General features: G+C 44.8%; 1 protein-coding gene across 4 annotated transcripts in view; it reads right to left on the bottom strand.

Moving 5' to 3' along the window:
- The window catches only part of rxraa (retinoid X receptor, alpha a), a 145,974-nt gene that overhangs the window by 44,165 nt on the left and 79,989 nt on the right, over window positions 1-21,820 (bottom strand). For all 4 annotated transcript variants that reach the window (XM_084141082.1, XM_084141083.1, XM_084141084.1 and 1 more), the window contains exon 3: window positions 13,401-13,639. In XM_084141082.1, the coding sequence (XP_083997208.1) occupies window positions 13,401-13,639 (239 nt within the window). The remainder of the gene's footprint in view (window positions 1-13,400; window positions 13,640-21,820) is intronic.

Here is a 21,820-nt window from a genome sequence, read left to right as displayed (position 1 = left end):
GAGGAGAGGAGAGGAGAGGAGAGGAGAGGAGAGGGAGAGGAGAGGAGAGGAGAGGAGAGGAGAGAGGAGAGGAGAGGAGAGGAGAGGAGAAGGAGAAGGAGAAGGAGGAGAGAAGGAGAAGGAGAAGGAGAAGGAGAAGGAGAAGGAGAAGGAGAAGGAGAAGGAGAAGGAGAGAGGAGAAGGAGAAGGAGAAGTGAGAAGGAGAAGGAGAAGGAGAAAGAGTGGAGAGGAGAGAGGAGAGGAGAGAGGAGAGGAGAGGAGAGGAGAGGAGAGGAGAGGAGAGGAGAGGAGAGGAGAGGAGAGGAGAGGAGAGGAGAGGAGAGGAGAGGAGAGGACAATACCTTCTCCTCTCCTCTCCTCTCCTCTCCTCTCCTCTCCTCTCCTCTCCCTCTCCTCTCCTCTCTCCTCTCCACTCTTTCTCTTCTCCTTCTCCTTCTCCTCTCCTCTCCTCTCCTTCCTCCTCTCCTCTCCTTCTCTTCTCTTCTTCTTCTCTTCTCTTCTCTCTCTTCTCTTCTCTTCTCTTCTCTTCTCTTCTCTTCTCTTCTCTTCTCTTCTCTTCTCTTCTCTTCTCTTCTCTTCTCTTCTCTTCTCTTCTCTTCTCTTCTCTTCTCTTCTCTTCTCTTCTCTTCTCTCTTTCTGCTCTCCACTGTGTGCCAGCACAGCTGCTCTGGAGCGTGTCTATGTCTCCTCATAGTAAACCAGACTGTATAGGTCCTTATTCAAACACAGGGTATTGTCTGAACTTTTCAACATTCCCCTTCTTACAGCCTCTATTTCTCTCTCTCTCTCTCTCTCTCTCTCTCTCTCCTCTCTCTCTCTCTCTCTCTCTCTCTCTCTCTCTCTCTCTCTCTCTCTCTCTCTCTCTCTCTCTCTCACTAGCTCTATCTCTGCATAGGGAGAAAACAAATGAAACTGTTTAAAACAGGAATTGACAGTTTGCTCACTCTGATGTAACAACACCTCTAGTTATACTGGGATTGGGAGAGTCATTTCAGTGGTTTCAATGCCACAATCAAATACAATATGTACGCACACCGCTACAGTGAAAATAAACCATTTACACAAACAGCATGACTCCTAACTCCTAGAATGCTGAAGACCACCTTCAAAAAGACTGTATACCACGGGGTATGACAAAACATGTATTTTTACTACTCTAATTACGTTGGTAAGCAGTTTATAATAGCAATAAGGCACCTCAGGGGTTTGTGGTATATGGGCAATATACCACGGCTAAGGGCTGTATCCAGGCACTCCACGTTGCGTTGTGCATAAGAACAGCCCTTAGCCGTGGTATGTTGGCCATATACATTTACATTTTAGTCATTTAGCAGACGCTCATGTCCAGAGCGACTTACAGTTAATGAGTGCATAAATGTTTCATACTGGCCCCCCGTGGGAATCAAACCCTCAACCCTGGCGTTGCAAGCGCCATGCTCTACCAACTGAGCTACAGGAGGGCCTTATCACAACCCCCTTGGGCTTTATTGCTTAAATATGCTATGATGGCACTTACAGTACACACTATAAAAACCTCCCTCCACCATGCATTGAAAAGAGTAGAAAAGAACAGGGGAGACATTAGAGGCCCCTGCATAAGACTGGCTTAGCTTGTTTCCCTGAGTCTGAGTACAGACTTTGCTCATAAAGACACATCAAAGGAATACATCAAATCCTACTGCACCACTTCTCAATGCTCAACCCCCAAGTGTAACTCCACTGTCTAACAGTTCAAGGGCACCTTTTATTGAGTAGAAGTTATGAGGCTCACATTATTCTTTCATAACACCCCCATTATATGTTTTGGACACAAAAATTAATAAGTGCAGAAAGCCATTGCCAGGAATCCTCGATTTTCTTTCCACTAGAAAATCAGATTCCTCGCTGAAGTAGGACTTGCTAGTGAGCAATCAACTGAAGTTTGGTTTTAATAAATTGCTGATTTGCAAGGCTAAACTCCAAAAATGTAAGCTGGCCAAAGCTGACGAGTCTGCTTCTGCAAAGTGGAGGAAGTGGACACTGGATACAAATAGACACAAATCTCAGTCTGACAGACAACAAGTCTTAACCACCAGCCCTTAGGGAACAGTCAGAGGTGTGTAGAGTTAATGATCTAACCTTCTGATAACCCCAATACAACCTGTGATCTCTGACCTCACTTCCTGTTGAAAACAACAAACAATCTTCATCAGTCATGGCTAGAAGGGATCTAGCATTTATCAAATTAACGTCAGATTTGACTTTTCGTAGCAGGTTAGAAGAACTTACGCAGCAGATTAGGATAATTAATGTAGCAGGTTAGGAAAACTAAGTTAACTTTAGAAAAAGGGTTAGGGTTAGCTAAAATGAAAATATTTTTTTTTAAACAAAAAATTGATCCCTTCTAGCCATGACCCTTATCATCTCATACAACCTGGGCCCGGTTTCTCAAAAGCATCTTAAGGCTAAGTTCATCGTTAGAATCTTTGTAGGAGCATCGTTACATCTCGGAGCTGTTTCCTAAAAACATCGTTGTTAACGTTGTTCTTGAAAATACTCAATATAACACCTGCCTCAGACCACTCGTAGAACAGCTAAGTGCGTCGTTAGATGTGTTGTCTACTGAACAAAAATATAAACGCAACATGCAAAGATTTCACTGAGTTACAGTTCATATAAGGAAATCAGTCATTGTAATACATTTATTAGGCCCTAATCTATGGATTTCACATGACTGGGAATACAGATATGCATCTGTTGGTCACAGATACCTTAAAAAAAAAGTAGGGGCGTGGATCAGAAAACCAGTCAGTATCTGGTGTGACCACTATTTGCCTCATGCAGCATGACACATCTCCTTCGCATAGAGTTGATCAGGCTGTTGATTGTGGCCTGTGGAATGTTGTCCCACTCCTCTTCAATGGCTGTGCGAAGTTGCCGGATATTGGCGGGAACTGGAACACGCTGTCGTACACGTCGATCTAGAGCATCCAGAGCATCCCCAATTGTGTTGTGTGACAAAACTGCACATTTTAGATTGGCCTATTATTGTCCCCAGCACAAGGTGCACAAGGTGCACCTGTGTAATAATGTTAATGCTGTTTAATCAGCTTCTTGATATGCCACACCTGTCAGGTAGATGGATTATCTTGGCAAAGGAGAAATGCTCACTAACAGGGAGGTAAACAGATTTGTCCACAAGATTTGAGGCAAATAAACATTTTGTGCGTATGGAACATTTCTGGGATCTTTTATTCAGCTCATCAAACATGGGACCAACACTTTACATATTGTGTTTATATTTTTGTTCAGTGTAGATGCTTTTTTGCCCTCCTGCGTCACTTATACACAGAGTATGAAAAAAAAGATATGAAAAAAAATAATGAATGCACTCACTAACTGTAAGTCGCTCTGGATAAGAGCGTCTGCTAAATGACTAAAATGTAAAATGTAACTCCACTAAACATAGAATCAAATGGTTTATCTGTCTCTCTGTGACCGCTGATAACTTCAGAACAAAGTTGAATGCAAATACATGTTCATGTTCAATCAATTTAGTTTTATTTTGCTACTTGTAGTCTAGTGTCTGTAATTTGTCTGAGTATATTTCATGATGTGTAGCCTAACGTGCGCAATGATGTGGCAAATCGGTGATTTAGTACATTATTATAGGGTAAGCATTAGAATAAGCCGCCTCAATATTTGCAGCTGTAGGTGGTAATATCTCTAAAGGTCCTAGGAGCTGATCCGTGGTCAGTATTGTGAAATAATTATAATGTTAAGGTAAGATTTGAATGGAAAAGCTGATCCGACAGCAGCGCTCCCTTTCTTTCGATCCTATCAGTTTCGACACATGCTCCAATGACACACTTAGCAACTGTGCTCTCTACGTGTTTTTGGAAAAGCATATTACATCTTCGACCGTTGTAGGAAAATGCATTGTTAAAACACTCTTAGTTCCATCGCTGTAGAGAAACCGGGCCCTGGACTCTTTCTCTGCCACAATATTAAGTGTAAAAGAAAAAAGTACCCTTTGTGGTCAGTAGGAGCATCAACATCTAATCTTGACAAGCTATCAACAGATATGAGGTTTATGTTTCACACAGGAGGTGTGTTAAGCTTTATCCTCTCCTGAGGCATTTAGGGAATGTTAACAATAAGTCACCCTTTTGGGATCAATTACTGCAGTGTTACAACTCTGAAGGACACCTGTCTGACACACACATACACATGTGCATATTCACACACACACACACACACACACACACACACACACACACACACACACACACACACACACACACACACACACACACACACACACACACACACACACCCACACACACACTCTACTTGTGATGTATACTGCCACAATGTAATAGTGCCTGAGTTTTTTCAACAGAACTTTCTAGATGTCAAAAAGTGAGCTGCAGTCTATCAACATAATGTTGTTATGAGAACGTAATGGAGAGAGCATTGTAACATGGACTAGGGAATAGACATGCAGGCCTCCTGCTGGTGGCTCACCTCAGTGTGGCATTATCAGATGTGTGTTAGTCAGGCTTGTTCTCATAGGAGACATGGCCTCGTGAATGAGCAGCTTTCTCAATGCTGCTACAGAGTCATACTTTTCTCACGCCGCTCTCTCTCTCTCTCTCTCTCTCTCTCTCTTTCGCTCTCTCTCTCTCTCTCTCTCTCTCTCTCTCTCTCTCTCTCTCTCTCTCTCTCTACAGCGAGTCAGCACTTTAACCCTTATGACACGATGTGATCACATGATGTTCACAAACCTAACATCCAAATGATGATTAGGTAATAATAACAGACTATCAACTTAATAATATCATATTGGCAATCAACCCATAACGTATTGGCAACCAACCCATAACGTATTGGCAACCAACCCATAACGTATTGGCAACCAACCCATAACGTATTGTCAATCAACCCATAACGTATTGGCAATCAACCCAGGGCCTACTTCATAACAGATTTACGGCATAATAATCAACCAAATGATAATTCACAAAGCAATTTTTATCTTAATCTTGAACCAATAAATAACATCATAATGTCGAATAACAATCAAATCATAAACCACATAATAATAGCCACATTATGAAGCAACGTTTTACCAAAATGTGTGCCAATTCATTTCTCAGGAATGGATTGGACCTGCTTGTTAGATATGATAAGGAATGGAGGATTGTCATTTCAAAATTCTCTGCAACTCACAACCAAAGACCAGTCACTGACAATCACTGACTGATGAGAGTCAGATGCAGTTGATTCTATTCGACCCACACTGACTGTGTTCACATTACCAACCTAAAGAGCCTGGTTAACCTTTCAACATAGAGGTCACATATGATGAAAAGCTGACTGTTTCCATGGCCTTCAGGCTTACAGAACAAAATGGTCTCCATCTTCAATGAAACAGTTTACAGGGTCAGGAGCATAATTGCGAGTTGTGCAATTGAATTACAGTGGTCTGCAGTAGACAATACTTTTCACAATATCAATCTGAATGAGGACTGTACTGTAGGCTACAAGGGATGAAATGATCTTGCGCTAGTGTCGTATTAAATTACCACCAAACCAAAGCTTCAGCAATTAACGAGCAACACTAAGGCCATGTCTTATGTGGGTTAAATCAATGAATACTGACGTGACAACTCACAAAGAAATCCCGTCCTATTCAGTGTTTCCTCAGCTAATGCAATACAAAGTAATGTGTTTGAAATAACTGCTAATCCTATGAAATAAATGAAATAAACCTAAAAAAGTCTAATTGAAGGACAGACCTGACGATTCAGTTGGTCTCAGTCCAATTTCTCCTTTCCCTCTATCTTCCCCTCTGTTGACTGTAGCGATAGTAAGGATGACTAAACACAAAGAATGAAACAGCATTTTCAGGGTTAAAAGCCCCAGTCTGAATGAATCGCTGCTGAAAACAATCTGTTGGAAACTTGATCTGTTCTCGCTGTTCCCTCTTCCCACAGACTCAAGGCTCACTTACAAATGTGAAATAACAAAAAACGACACATTTTCTTCATTAGCGCCTGAATCAGTCTGAGACAAGGCGACAGCTTGACTCCAGCATCCTGGTCTATACCACCCACTCCTAGTTACAGACGGCTAGGAAAATGTTTATGAATACTGCATTTCTTTACATTTTTTAGGTCTGGTTTAATGGTTTTTAAGAGGAGCTTATTTATGTTTTTGGAGGAACTGTGCATATAAGCATTCACTTTAAGAGCCATTTATGGCACGTGAGGTAGTGTGTGTGTGTGGTGTGGCTGTTGTGGTGGCCCATTTGGGATTTGCAGAGTTTGCAGATCAACTTCACAGGTGGGTTGAGGGGTTTGGGAGGAAGTGAAGAGTCGGAGTATGTGTGTGTGTGTGTGTGTGTGTGTGTGTGTGTGTGTGTGTGTGTGTGTGTGTGTGTGTGTGTGTGTGTGTGTGTGTGTATGTGTGTGTGTATGTGTGTGTGTGTTTGTGTGTATGTGTGTGAGTATGTATGTGTGCGTTGGGGGTTGATCGTCTCGGCGGTTTTAAGTTGTAAGACCATACCACCAGACGCAACTGAATGTGTAAGTTTAAAATAAATGCATTGCCCCCTGAGGCATTTCAATTACAGGAGCCTCGGGGGCCGGCGTGTGAAATCAAACCCCTGTGTTGTGGTTTCTTCCCCTCAGAGTAGCCTACCTCGAACACAGCTGGCCTTCACTGAGACCCCTCATAATATAGAGGCAGGAGGTAGACACATTATCATTAACCATAATCCTGCATGTACACTGAATCTGGTTTAGGGGCTCAACTCAATCACTGTGCTCTGAACTATGAACTCTGAGACTCTGGACCAGGTGTGACCTCAAGTAATGGGGTAAGATATGTACGTAGCTGACATTACCCTGTACGCACATGGCAAGAAGCAGGAAAGCTCAGGTAATTGCTATCAGAGACGACCTTGGGTAAAAACATATTGGCCTGCCCATTTGGAGTGATTGACGTAGCAGGGGCGATGGTAACTGCTCTACTGGGGCTCTCCACACGGCTCCATTGTGTGCCCCATTAGGACCATGGCACCATGATGTCATAGAGCGTGCCTGGTGCCTACACCAGCACAGTGGAGTGGAGCTTTATTACTCCCACACAGGAAGGGACTGCAGTCCACTCTGCTCTCCCCCACTCCATATATAATGTTGTAGAGCCGCCTTTTGTGTTTCAGTCTCCTAGCGACCCTCACCTAAACAAGACGTACCCAAACGGGCGCATGACATCACTGCAGGCTCATTCAGACGTTATTATGAGCGTTCCATTTCTTGTGAAACATTTACACCATTTTCGCATTAGTATGGCCACGGAGCTCAGCTACAAAAACACACACAATAGGCTTTGCGTTGAGAGTCGTGCGGAACAGGAGAGCAGAGGTCAGAGAGACGGAGCCAGGAGTCTTTGATTCTCCAAATGAAATAGAAAGCGCTCGGTATCCGCCGCTGGTTTCAGATGACAGAGGATCCCTTTCAGCAGAAACAACAGCCAGACAGCATTCTCCATTGTCATTGGAAGTGTAAAATGAGTTCCAGTTCTGGGTAATCTGTTCCAGCTGCTGGGAGACTGTGGTGGCTGTGATAGAGCGATGGTCGGAGTGTCAGCGTCTCAGACTCAGAACAGGGCCGGACTAATTCTAATGGGCAAGGCTGTGGTCTGACGCTCCCCCGACTAACCGCCCCAAGAGATATCGCCCAGAACATTCCAGAAAGGGGGGGGGGTAATTCTAGTAAGACCGGAATAAAAGAGAAAAACCACTTAAAGAAAGAATGATGGAGAGGAATTTCGCCTCGGCATCATGTGTGGCCCCTTGGAACAATGGAGATGCTATTCTAATCTGAGACAATATACAGTGCAAACAACCGGCTCACTGAATTAATGTCAGTCTAAACACAGACATACTAAACTGGGTGTCGCTAAAAAAGACAAAATAAGATTAAAAAGGACAGTAAGACTGCCATACCACCCGCAGCTTTCGGCTCGAGATCCAGAGCCACAGTCAGTCTCTCAGTGTTCCTTGGTTCTGGTTCTGATCCATGCGGGTTGGACTCTGAATGTTAACCGTAACATGTGAATAGTCTTAAGGACAGGCTCATCTTCTAGATGTGGTTTGGCGGCTAGAAGACAAGATGGTTGACTAAAAAAAGGCAGTGAATTACAGTATTACATACTGTCCTGTCCCATGCCACGTCCCTCAGCAATCCCTGTTATTGTTGACATAATTGATCATGTCATTGAGCTGTTAACGTGATACTAAACGGAGTGGATGAAAGAAAGAGAGAAGGGGGACTGTTACTACTGTTTGATCATGTGTGTCTGTCCAGTGTACTGTATGTGTGGGAGGTAGCAGGTGGGGGGCTTGTTCCAGACCCTGGGAGGTTAAATTCATAGGGCCCAGAGAGTGGCAACCTCGTTCCGCCTGACTGCTCCTGAAAACAGCCAGTCAGCCGAGTGTTAAGACTAAGTGGCATCAGCCGTCTCACTTAAATCACCTTCCTTCAGAAAAGCCGTGCCTCGTGACCGCAGGGCCATGTCACTTTAACCCTCCAACCACCCTCTCTCACCGCCTGTAGCCACCACCCTTACCAGTCAGCCACCACCCACGCCAGGCACCAGCCACCACCCTCTCTCACCAACTGTAGCCACCACCCTAATCAGTCAGCTACCACCCTCACCAGTCAGATCCAACCGTCAACATGACGAACCCTCACCAACCAACTGCAGTCACCACCATAACCAGTCAGATCCAACCGTCAACATGACGAACCCTCACCAACCAACTGCAGTCACCACCATTACCAGTCAGATCCAACCGTCAACATGACGAACCCTCACCAACCAACTGCAGTCACCACCATTACCAGTCAGATCCAACCGTCAACATGACGAACCCTCACCAACCAACTGCAGTCACCACCATTACCAGTCAGATCCAACCGTCAACATGACGAACCCTCACCAACCAACTGCAGTCACCACCATTACCAGTCAGATCCAACCGTCAACATGACGAACCCTCACCAACCAACTGCAGTCACCACCATTACCAGTCAGATCCAACCGTCAACATGACGAACCCTCACCAACCAACTGCAGTCACCACCATTACCAGTCAGATCCAACCGTCAACATGACGAACCCTCACCAACCAACTGCAGTCACCACCATTACCAGTCAGATCCAACCGTCAACATGACGAACCCTCACCAACCAACTGCAGTCACCACCATTACCAGTCAGATCCAACCGTCAACATGACGAACCCTCACCAACCAACTGCAGTCACCACCATTACCAGTCAGATACCACCCTCCATCCTCACCAGCTTATACACTCACCAACTACTCATTAACTTCCAGTTATGAGTTTCATTTAGTTAATTTCTGCTTAATCTCTGAGTGAAGGAGGAGGTGAGTGCATGTTGGAGCTGAATCCTTCCAAAGAAAATATCACTCAAACCTTCTCTCATACATTCTTTAATATTGACACGGATCTGACCAAAATCAACAGTAACCGTTGCTACCAAACATTATATTCACCCTGCATATTGAAAAGGCCGCACCAGGATCAAGTCCAGAGTGCAGATGAAAGCAAAGGAAGGAAAAAGTGGAGGAGGAGAGGAAGGGGCTGGGGGGAGTGAGGCTTTCTTTCTAGCAATGGAAGAAGAATCCAGAAATGTGTTCTCTCTCAGAAAGTGCCCTTAATCCACACTTAACTCCATTACATATGGGACGCTTTGGTTATGAACACAGTGAAAAGCCCGCAAAAGCCAGGGAACACCATCCCCAATAACAGCACATTGCTGACTCCCTATTTAACACAATTATTAGCAAATACAAAAAGGCTGTTAGTGCATTTTAGGCAAACGTTTTCATTTTCAGATATGGCTTTGAAAGGAAACTGGGCCACGGGAAGCTTTGATGTCTTATTTGTATTTTTTTCACCACCAAAGAAACTGGGGTGCTTATTGATGGAACAAAAGAAAGAAAGAGAGAGAATGAGAGAGAGAGAGAAAGAGAGAGAAAGAGAGAGAGAGAGAGAGAGAGAGAGAGAGAGAGGGGGGTGGGGGGAGGGTTGGAGAGGGGGGGAGAAAGAGGGAGAAAGAGAGCGAGAGAAGGAATGAAAGAAAGAAAGAAAGAAAGAAAGAAAGAAAGAAAGAAAGAAAGAACGAAAGAAAGAAAGAAAGAAAGAAAGAAAGAAAGAAAGAAAGAAAGAAAGAAAGAAAGAAAGAAAGAAAGAAAGAAAGAAAGAAAGAAAGAAAGAAAGAAAGAGAGACTGTTCATAGCCAATAATATAACATTTGAAATGTCTATATTCTTTTAAAACGTTTGTGAGCATCGTGACCGGTTGCATCACCGCCTGGTATGGCAACTGCTCGGCATCTGACCGTAAGGCGCTACAGAGGGTAATGCGTATGGCCCAGTACATCACTGGGGCCAAGCTTCCTGCCATCCAGGACCTATATACTATATATCAGAGGAAAGCCCCAAAAATTGTCAAAGACTCCAGTCACCCAAGTCATAGACTGTTCTCTCTGCTACCGCACGGCAAGCGGTACCGGAGCGCCAAGTCTAGGTCCAAAGGCTGCTTAACAGCTTCTACCCCCAAGCCATAAGACTGCTGAACAATTAATCAAATGGCCACCCTGTCACGAGCGTCTACGAGAGAGGAGGACCAAGGCGCAGCGTTGAATGCAAACATTTTATTAAATGAATGAACACACGAACAAAACGAAAACGTGACGTCCCTGGTTACAACACGAACCAACACGGAACAAGAAACCACAAACACAAAGTGAAAGACAGACAGCTAAATATGGCTCCCAATCAGAGACAACCAGCTGACACTCGTTGCCTCTGATTGGGAGTCACTCAGGCCAACATAGAAATCCAAACATAGAATTACACACCCTGGCTCAACATAACAGTGTCCCCAGAGCCAGGGCGTGACAGTACCCCCCCCTAAAGGCGCGGACTCCGACCGCGCCAACTAAATACCACAGGGGAGGGACCGGGTGGGCACTCCGCCTCGGCGGCGGATCCGGCTCCGGGCCTGATCCCCGCTCCCTCTCCAACCCCCCAAAGTACCCCCTGGTCCGGTCTGGCCCCGCTGGCCGGAGCTGGACTGCACACTGATGGAGCGGATTGCTCCAGCTCCGGCGTAACGCATCTGACCGGTGCCGGACCAGGCACCAGTGGAACAGGCACGGGCCGTGCCGGACCGACGACGCACACCACTGGCCTGGTGTGGGGAACAGGCACGGGCCGTGCTGGACTGACGACGCACACCACTGGCTTGGCGCGGGGAGCAGGAGCGGGTCGGACAGGGCTGACGATACGCACCACAGACTTGGTGCGGGGAGCAGGAATGGGCCGGACTGGGCTGGCGACGCGCACCACAGACTTGGTGCGGAGAGCAGGAACGGGCCGAACTGGGCTGGCGACGCGCACCACAGACTTGGTGCGGAGAGCAGGAACGGGCCGGACAGGGCTGACAAAACGCACCACAGACTTGGTGCGGGGAGCAGGAATGGGCCGGACTGGGCTGGCGACGCGCACCACAGACTTGGTGCGGAGAGCAGGAACGGGCCGGACAGGGCTGACGAAACGCACCACTGACTTGGTGCGGGGAGCAGGAATGGGCCGGGCCGAGCTGGCGATGCGCACCGTAGACTTGGTGTGAGTGGCAGGAACAGGCCGGACCGTACTGGGAACACACACCACTGGCCCTACGTGGGGATCAGGAACAGGCCGGACCGGACTGGCAACACTCGCCAGTACCTCTCGCCGTGCCTCTACATCTTCCACCCCCTCTTCGACCAGTGGCCCCCGTAACCTGGCGGCCTCCTCTGCCAATCCGCTGGGCCGCTCTGCCGCGGTCTCCTGCTGGCCCGTCGTCCACGGCGTTAGCCCCCCCCCCTAAAATTTTTTGGGGCGTCTCTCCTACCCGTGGACCAGGTCTCCATGTCCCTCGCCAGCCGTTCGCCCTTCTGCCACAATGTCAAGCCCTTCTCTTCCTCACTCGGCTTGACCCAGTCGAGGAGGCGAAGGAGATCTGTTAGGGATCTCCCTGGCGATGGCTCCTGGACACGCTGCTTGGTCACATCTTGGTGGTTTCTTCTGTCACGAGCGTTTACGAGAGAGGAGGACCAAGGCGCAGCGTTGAATGCGAACATTTTATTAAATGAACAAAAACAACAAAACGAAAACGTGACGTCCCTGGTTACAACACGAACCAACACGGAACAAGAAACCACAAACACAAAGTGAAAGACAGACAGCTAAATATGGCTCCCAATCAGAGACAACCAGCTGACACTCGTTGCCTCTGATTGGGAGTCACTCAGGCCAACATAGAAATCCAAACATAGAATTACACACCCTGGCTCAACATAACAGTGTCCCCAGAGCCAGGGCGTGACACACCCGGACTATTTACATTGACCCCCCCCCCCCCCCCCCCACCATTTGTTTTTACACTGCTGCTACTCACTGTTTATTATCTATGCATAGTCACTTTACCCCTACCTACATGTAAAAATTACCTTGACTAACCTGTACCCCCACACATTGACTCGGTACCAGTACCCCCTGTATGTAGCCTCGTTATTGTTATTTTATTGTGTTACTTTTCATAATTTTATACCTTAGTTTATTTAGTAAATAACTATTTCTTGAACTGCATTGTTGGTTAAGGGCTTGTAAGTAAGCATTTCACGGTAAGGTCTACACCTGTTGTATTCGGCGCATGTGACAAATAAAATTTGATTTGATATGATTTGAGTGTAATGTTTATTAATGTTTCCCTTGTTTATTGTCTATTCCATTTGCTTTGGCAATGTAAACATATGTTTCCAATGCCAATAAAGCCCTTTGAAGTGAATTGAGAGAGAGAGAGAGAGAGAGAGAGAGAGAGAGAGAGAGAGAGAGAGAGAGAGAGAGAGAGAGAGAGAGAGAGAGAGAGAGAGAGAGAGAGAGAGAGAGAGAAAGAGAGCGAGAGAGAGAAAGAGAGCGAGAGAGAGAGAGAGAATGAACGTGCAAATCAGAGAGAGAAAGAGGAAGAAGCCAGATAGCAAGGGAGAGAGAAAGTATGCTGAAAAAAAGGGGAAGAGAGCAGGATGGGTTGAGAGAGAGAGAGAGAGAAAAGATTAGGTCTGGGAGGGAAAAGAGAGTGAAGGACATAGCTTAAGTATCAAACTTTGAAAGAGAGGGGGTCATGGAAGGGCCTACCATGTTATCACAGGGCCCAGTACTAGGGACAGTTGAATGCCTATGACGGTTGTCTGTGTCTTGGGCAGGTGTGTGTGTGAGTCCATGTGTGTGTGTGATATACAGGTATCAATGTGTGTGTGAATCTGTGACAGGCCTTACCTGGGGGCTGACACTGGGGCCGTAGCCCATGCCGGGCGAGGACATGGAGTGTGGGCCCATGGGGGAGTTGATGACAGAAAAGGGTGAGCCCAGGCCGTTCATGGGAGAACTCAGGGTGCTGATGGGAGAGTGTAGGGAGCCTGAGGGCCCCATGGAGGACGGGCTGAGCAGGGATGGGTGCATGCCCCGGTGGGACGTGGGAGAGCCCAGGGGAGACGAGGTCACCTGACCTGATGAATCTACACAGGGAAGCGGGAGAGAAGGAGAAGAAAATATGTCAGAATTAATAGCTTCATTAGCAGCACTATCGTCGTTATCGCCAATAATATGATCAGCAGCAGCAGCAGGAGCAGCATCAACATTTTCAATGTACTCTCAAAGAGTGCTGTTATTTGCATCATTTCCAGAACTGTCTAGTGGTATTAACTTGCAGCAAAAGTCATTAAATTATGATCTATTTAGATCTATTCATATGTGATGAAACATAAACATTGTGGACAGCAAAAAAGCTGAGGGTAGCCACATAATGTCTTGCTGCCTGAAAGAAAACTCTACTCTACATCATTGGCCACATAGCAGCAGTCTGGTGTGTTTCTCCCTGCCCACCTAAACCTTACGCCTGAGCGCCTCCCTGTCTGTCTGCAGAGACACAACCTGCAGCCCGGAGCCACGACCTTGATCCTGACCAGGGCTGAAGGACGACAGACAGACAGCGGTGCTTCACTAGGGACAGCCTTCCTTTGCTCTCGGTGTCTATTAAGCTCTGAAACCTCTCCTTCTCCCTCTCTCTCTCTATCTATCTCTCCCTCCCTCCCTTCCCCTATGTCTCTCTGTTGTTTTCTCTCTCTTTCAAGCGGTACCGGAGCGCCAAGTCTGGGATCAAAAGTCTCTACCCACAAGCCATACGACTGCTGAACAGTTCATAAAATGGCTACCTGCACTATCTGCATTGACCCCCTTATTTTATCTCTTATTTATTCGTAATTTTTGCACTGACTCTCTTGCACAGGCTCGATGTACACTAACTGGACTCTAACCTCACACTCACACATACTACGCTGACACTCCAACACACACACACAGACACACACACACACAAAATGCATATTAACGCATGCATATTGATGCCACACTCACACACACACATAAATTCACATTCCTTCACACTCTTCACATATGCTGCTGCTACTCTCTGTTTATTATCTATGCATAGTCACTTTACCCCTACCTATATGTACATACTACCTAAATTACTTTGACTAACCCGTACCCCTGCACATTGACTCGGTACCGGTACCCCTTGTATATAGCCTCATTATTGTTATTTTATTGAGTGTGTGTGTGTGGGGGGAGGAGGGGGGGGGGGGGGGGTTGCACGAGCTCTGGGGGCATATGCGCATGTCATCGATGTCTATTTGTTGTACATTTAATACATCATTGAATAAAACAAAAACTAATTCAGAAATCTTTTAAATGTCCATATGTACTAGGAAGCTAAGTGTTTGTTTCTTGGGCTTCAGGAATGTGACTGAAAAAGTGCCTCAGGCCTTGAAAAATACAAATTAAACTGATTGAAAGTATAAGGGGATATCGGTGAACAAATGCCCTACGACGGCCCCAGTGCAATCTGTTCCCAGAACACATATCAGACCGACAGCCTAATGCTTCTTAGGTAGTTCTTTATGAGTTTTATTTTAGAAAACGATCTATCCGCAGAAGCGACAATTACATGGATGGTAAAAACAGCTTGATTGCCGTAGCAACATCAGGGAAACTGGACAGAAGGGAGTTGTGCTTCAAATACAGAAGTTCTGCAACATCTTTAATTGAGCCTCTCATTCTCCTTAATTGCTACGTTATGGAAAGAGATGAACTGTATTGGGACAGGTAGTCTGGATATTGGACAGCCAATAAATTGGCAGAAGCAAACAGATTATCATCTTTAGAAGACAATAGTTATTGTGGGCTTGAACAAAAAAGAGGTTTGCGATTTCGTTCATACTGGTGAACCAGCGTTTGAGTTGTGTGGTTGCAAATATCAACAGTCCCTTACCATTTAATGCACAATGTCTCAGGAAAGACTGTCTGGGTTGGCAATACTCAGTATAGAAAACAATTGGGCCTGCAACCTGGACCTACAGGCCGTGGTGAAAACATTCAAACACAAAAAAGGAGGACTTCAGGAGACCAGGGGAGTTCAACAACAAATAGTGCTTGAATTTATCCTCAAGCCGACTACTTTTTTCCTCGTTGTTAGGCTATTTGATGTGCAATTTTTATAAAAAGTGTATAAATAGCAGCTAAATACGGTATATAGTTATAGATAGTACACTGCATAATGAAACAATTCCTAGTAAGCTAGTGTTTTGAGGGTGGACTGACTGTATTATTTGGCATTAATAGACTGGTTTTATGCACAACAACGTTCTATCCAAGCTGGGAGAGAGCACGAGGACAGCTCATGTCATGCAGGTTCAGGTAGCCTATACAGGACAGTTGTATATTCAACAGAAATCAATTGGTAGCTGATTAGTATGCTGTTGCATCGAAAATACATTTAGCAATCTGCACTGTTTGAATTTCCAACTTGAATTACTGAACAAGTAAATACATTATTGCCACCAGCCAGCAGTCTAAAAATGGCAGCATTGTGACACCGTGTATAGGTTCGTGAAATGTTAGTTAGGCTTAACATGAGAAAATGATGACCAAATAGGCCTATCAATAAACATTTATCCATTAGCTAAAGGAAAGCTATAGATGCCCTGGCACCACAGAAAGAAAATGTGTTATGGGTCCAGAGAAAATGTGTTATGCCAGTGCGGGCTGTCCGTCATGCTGTCAGCTGTCATCACAGAGGATATGAAAGACAGGGGAGGGGGTGGGATGCACAGATTAGGCAGATCACTGTGCTTGATGACAGGGCTATACATCTCTCTCTCCCTCCCTCTCTCAAATATCATTCTTTCTCCTTCATGCACTACCCACTTTGTCAAGGTTGCTAACTACAAAGTTATACTTAAATCCTAACTGGTTCTCTAGCAAATTAGTAAGATTGTCTCACCCAATGTTCAAGAATGGCCTTTTTCCCTTTACTCAGATTACAACCTCTCACTTTAAATTATTTGAAAAGGAAATAATCTCCCAAATATCACTATTTCTAAAACAAGCCATAGAAAGTTGGTTGCAATTTCAATTTAATCCTCCAGAAACGACAGAACAAATAATGCAACAAATATTGTGGTTAAACTCAATTTTTTGACAAAATGTTTAAAAAAGGTATAATCTTTGTAAATGATATCATCGGTAGGACTGGTGGAGTTATGTCACACATGCAGCTAACAAAAAACATATGGAAATGTCTGCTCTACCCAAAATTACAACCAATCTGTCGGCCCTGCATTAAAGAATATAATTGGTTAAAGAAAATTGTGATAAATAAAAAAGTATACCAGTTTCATTGACAGCCGTCCCATATAGATTGCAAAATAGTTGGGAAGAGATTTTTGACATACCGATTCCATGGCATAGTGTTTATGAACTGATACGCAAAACGACGGCGGATTCAAAACTTTGAATTTTTCAATTTAAATTATTATATAAAATTCTTGCTACCAATAGAATGTTATTTATATGGGGGATACAATCTTCCCAGCTCTGCAGATTTTGCTGCGAAGACACAGAATCATTAGATCATTAGTTTTGGTACTGTCCATTTGAAGCTTGTTTTTCGACACAGGTCCAGGAATGGCTAAAGGATTGCAATATTTACCTGGAGCTAACCCTGCAGATAGCACTACTGGGTGATCTGAAAAGTCATAGTCAATCGATCAATAATATGATAATACTTTTAGCAAAAATGTTTATTTTCAATTCACAATCTGTAGAAACAATGAGAATAAAAAGGTTCAGAACTTTTGTAAAACATCACAGTACAGTTGAAAGATATATGGCAAATAGAAATCCAATATGGATGGTGTTAAGAGATAGATGGGAGGTGTTGAATGGAGCTGAAGGATGGGACTAATAACAACAACTAATAACAACAAGATAACTAATGTAAAGCATACTGTGTCCATAATAAGTATATAGGTTATAGATTGAGAGCTTTTGTGAAAGAGCACAGTTAGAAAAATATGGCATATAGAAGCAAACGAGATGGACATCATGAAAATGATCGGAGGAAGTTCAGGAGTAAAAACAAACAAAATATAATTATTGTAGAATTTGACTGTGTCCATAAAATGTATATAGTATGTATGGGCTGGAAGTAGAGGCCTAAGCGTTGTTGTTCACTAGTTCACTCCAATTGGGGAAGGGGTGCTGGGGTTGGAAAGTAATGAAGGGAAAAGGATATGTGTGTGTGTATGGATGTATGTATATGTATGTATGTATATATATATGTGTGTGTATGTATGTGTATATGTGTATGTGTATGTGTGTATATATATATGTATATATATATATATATATATATATATATATATATATATATATATATACAGTGAGGGAAAAAAGTATTTAGTCAGCCACCAATTGTGCAAGTTCTACCACTTAAAAAGATGAGAGAGGCCTGTAATTTTCATCATAGGTACACGTCAACTATGACAGACAAATTGAGAAAAAAAATCCAGAAAATCACATTGTAGGATTTTTAATGAATTTATTGGCAAATTATGGTGGAAAATAAGTATTTGGTCACCTACAAACAAGCAAGATTTCTGGCTCTCACAGACCTGTAACTTCTTATTTAAGAGGCTCCTCTGTCCTCCACTCGTTACCTGTATTAATGGCACCTGTTTGAACTTGTTATCAGTATAAAAGACACCTGTCCACAACCTCAAACAGTCACACTCCAAACTCCACTATGGCCAAGACCAAAGAGCTGTCAAAGGACACCAGAAACAAAATTGTAGACCTGCACCAGGCTGGGAAGACTGAATCTGAAATAGGTAAGCAGCTTGGTTTGAAGAAATCAACTGTGGGAGCAATTATTAGGAAATGGGAGACATACAAGACCACTGATAATCTCCCTCGATCTGGGGCTCCACGCAAGATCTCACCCCGTGGGGTCAAAATGATCACAAGAACGGTGAGCAAAAATCCCAGAACCACACGGGGGGACCTAGTGAATGACCTGCAGAGAGCTGGGATCAAAAGTAACAAAGCCTACCATCAGTAACACACTACGCCGCCAGGGACTCAAATCCTGCAGTGCCAGACGTGTCCCCCTGCTTAAGCCAGTACATGTCCAGGCCCGTCTGAAGTTTGCTAGAGTGCATTTGGATGATCCAGAAGAGGATTGGGAGAATGTAATATGGTCAGATGAAACCAAAATATAACTTTTTGGTAAAAACTCAACTCGTTGGGTTTGGAGGACAAAGAATGCTGAGTTGCATCCAAAGAACACCATACCTACTGTGAAGCATGGGGGTGGAAACATCATGCTTTGGGGCTGTTTTTCTGCAAAGGGACCAGGACGACTGATCCGTGTAAAGGAAAGAATGAATGGGGCCATGTATCGTGAGATTTTGAGTGAAAACCTCCTTCCATCAGCAAGGGCATTGAAGATGAAACGTGGCTGGGTCTTTCAGCATGACAATGATCCCAAACACACCGCCCGGGCAACGAAGAAGTGGCTTTGTAAGAAGCATGTCAAGGTCTTGGAGTGGCCTAGCCAGTCTCCAGATCTCAACCCCATAGAAAATCGTTGGAGGGAGTTGAAAGTCCGTGTTGCCCAGCGACAGCCCCAAAACATCACTGCTCTAGAGGAGATCTGCATGGAGGAATGGGCCAAAATACCAGCAACAGTGTGTGAAAACCTTGTGAAGACTTACAGAAAACATTTGACCTGTGTCATTGCCAACAAAGGGTATATAACAAAGTATTGAGAAACTTTTGTTATTGACCAAATACTTATTTTCCACCATAATTTGCAAATAAATTCATAAAAAATCCTACAATGTGATTTTCTGGATTTTTTTTCTCATTTTGTCTGTCATAGTTGACGTGTACCTATGATGAAAATTACAGGCCTCTCTCATCTTTTTAAGTGGGAGAACTTGCACAATTGGTGGCTGACTAAATACTTTTTTCCCCCACTGTATATATATATATATATATATATATATATATATATGTGTGTATGTATATGTGTATATATATATATATATATATATATATATATATATATATATATATATATATATATATATATATATATATATATGCGAGAGAAAAAAACATATGGGGGATTGGAAGTGATGCAGACAATTACATTGATGGAAGTTACAATCTATCTGAAATATTAAAGCTGATCTACCCCCTCGAACAATTTTTTTTAAAAATTATAATAATACAACATCAGCTGGCTTTCAGTGCACCTTCGCTAAGAATGTGTCCTCAGATTTGGACAAACAAATGTAGAGCAGGCCTCATTAAGAGCAGGCTTCATCCATCCTGCCATGTTTCATAAGGGGCTGAATTCCTCTGTTTCTGCGCAGCGAAATAAGTCCAGTTTGGAGCGTTCTCCAGCGGAAGCAAAACACTTCCCCTGCATCCTGCTCTCTTCACGAGCACTTCCTGCAAACACGCCACTACCTCACAGTCACATACACAGGACGGGAGGGAGGGGCGGCCCTATCCACTCCCAAACAAACCCTCTTTAATAAATGGCCAACTCTATATCAGCTCCATAATGAATCCTCGGGCTGATGATATTCAAGTGCTTCCATCCTCATGATGACATTTTTTTCTTCAGATAATATCCGCTCATTGCTAAAAAAGCTCTGCCTGAGCCAGCAGTTCCTCAAATCCATCCTCCAATTGGGTTTTAATTCAGGGTAATAAAGCAGACTGTGGTTTTAGAGCTGCCAATCTGTCATTGTGGGGCCTCAGTGGGGGGTGCAGGCAAGCTGACAGAGAGAGAGGAGAGGAGGCCCAGGCTGAGGCAGGCAGGCCATAACCCTCAGGGGGATGAGAGAGAGCCAGGATGTGGGGCAACTCAAGCCTCTCTCTCTCTGGCTGTCAGCAGGGGACCAGGGCCCAGTGAAGAGACCAGAGCAGGAAGACATAAGAACATGACTGTATGTCTGCTGAGTGCTGACCTTGCCTTGCCTGAGGCGGATTCTGTGTTTAGTCGCAAGTGTATTACTCCATTTAGTTTAGTTAACCTAATTGATCATAAATGGGTACAGTGTACTGTATGTGTGTGTGTGCTTGTGTGTGCGTGTGTGTGTGTGCCCACCAAGCCTAAGTGGCGCTTGCTTGTGTGTTCCTGGGTGAGTGAGTGAGTGAGTGGGGACGCCAGAGCAGGATTACAGACGGATGAAAAGGGCTCTGGTTCTAATCCCCCCCAGAGAGGGGCACAGCTGTTGGGAGAGGGGACAGACAGGGGGTGGGTGGGGGCGGTGGGAGGGTACTGCCACCACTGCAGTCTCTGTCACCAAGGTCACAGAGTAACACTGCGGAGCTGACCATTTTCACAATCCTCTTCAAAGGCAGCAGGGAAAATCCAATCAATATATACCCTGTTGCTTCGATCCTGCCTCTACTGGGTCTCTTACTACTGTATCCACTATGGCTGCCTGAGCTCCTCCCAGCTCTACTAGCAGCTCACTATCCTTTCATCCCAGCTCCTTTTGTCTTTCACACACTCGTTTTTGTCCCGACCTGTTGGGCTGGAAAGCGAAACATGTTTTACAAGCCGTCTGAGGAAACAGGGCAAGCTCCAGCGACCGTTTGTACTACCTGCACAGCACGTACAACAAATATGCTCACAAGATTAGATAAGAGCGTTTAAAAGAGAGCTGGAGGGAGGGTGGGAGTAGAGGGGGGGAAATGGTGGCAGCATCCAAAAATCAAATGGCAGGCGTCCAGTTCCCCTCTGTGTCAATACAAAAGGTTGACATGTTTTGATGATACTTTGATGATAAAAGTATTTCTGAGATTTGTTGTTCCAAGTGGCTTCCAGCATTGCCTGCCTGCCTGTTCCAAGGCTGTCGATTGGGCCGCGCTGCCAGGTACACAGAAGCACAACTGACAGATAACAAATGAGGAAATTAGGGCCCATCTCAAAGGCAGACGGCGGCAGAGTGCAACGATAAACACTCCACACGGGCAGAACTCTCCCTTGTGCTTTCCCCCTCTCTCCCTCCCTCTCTCCCTCCCTCCCTCCCTCCCTCCGTGTGATTTCTTTGTGGAAACCAGCCAGGTCCTCTCATTCAGCTGAGCTGTGTTATGTTGTTTATAGGATGTGATAAGAGCTGAGATGAGAGGGGAGGTGTTTGGGGCATTCAGTATTCTACTCTGTGACATGAGGCCTGACTGTATACAGGAGTCGGACTGGGAGGACGCTGGGGAGGGGAGTTAGGTGAAGGGTGTCCCAGAGATAAATGGGAGTGGGTGGGTGGGTTGGGGGG

This window comes from Coregonus lavaretus, assembly GCF_964263955.1.
Source record: "Coregonus lavaretus genome assembly, chromosome: 24".
NCBI classification, from domain to species: Eukaryota; Metazoa; Chordata; class Actinopteri; order Salmoniformes; family Salmonidae; genus Coregonus; species Coregonus lavaretus.
The sequence above is the reverse complement of the archived record's forward strand: the minus strand, read 5'-3'. Positions and strand labels throughout refer to the sequence as shown.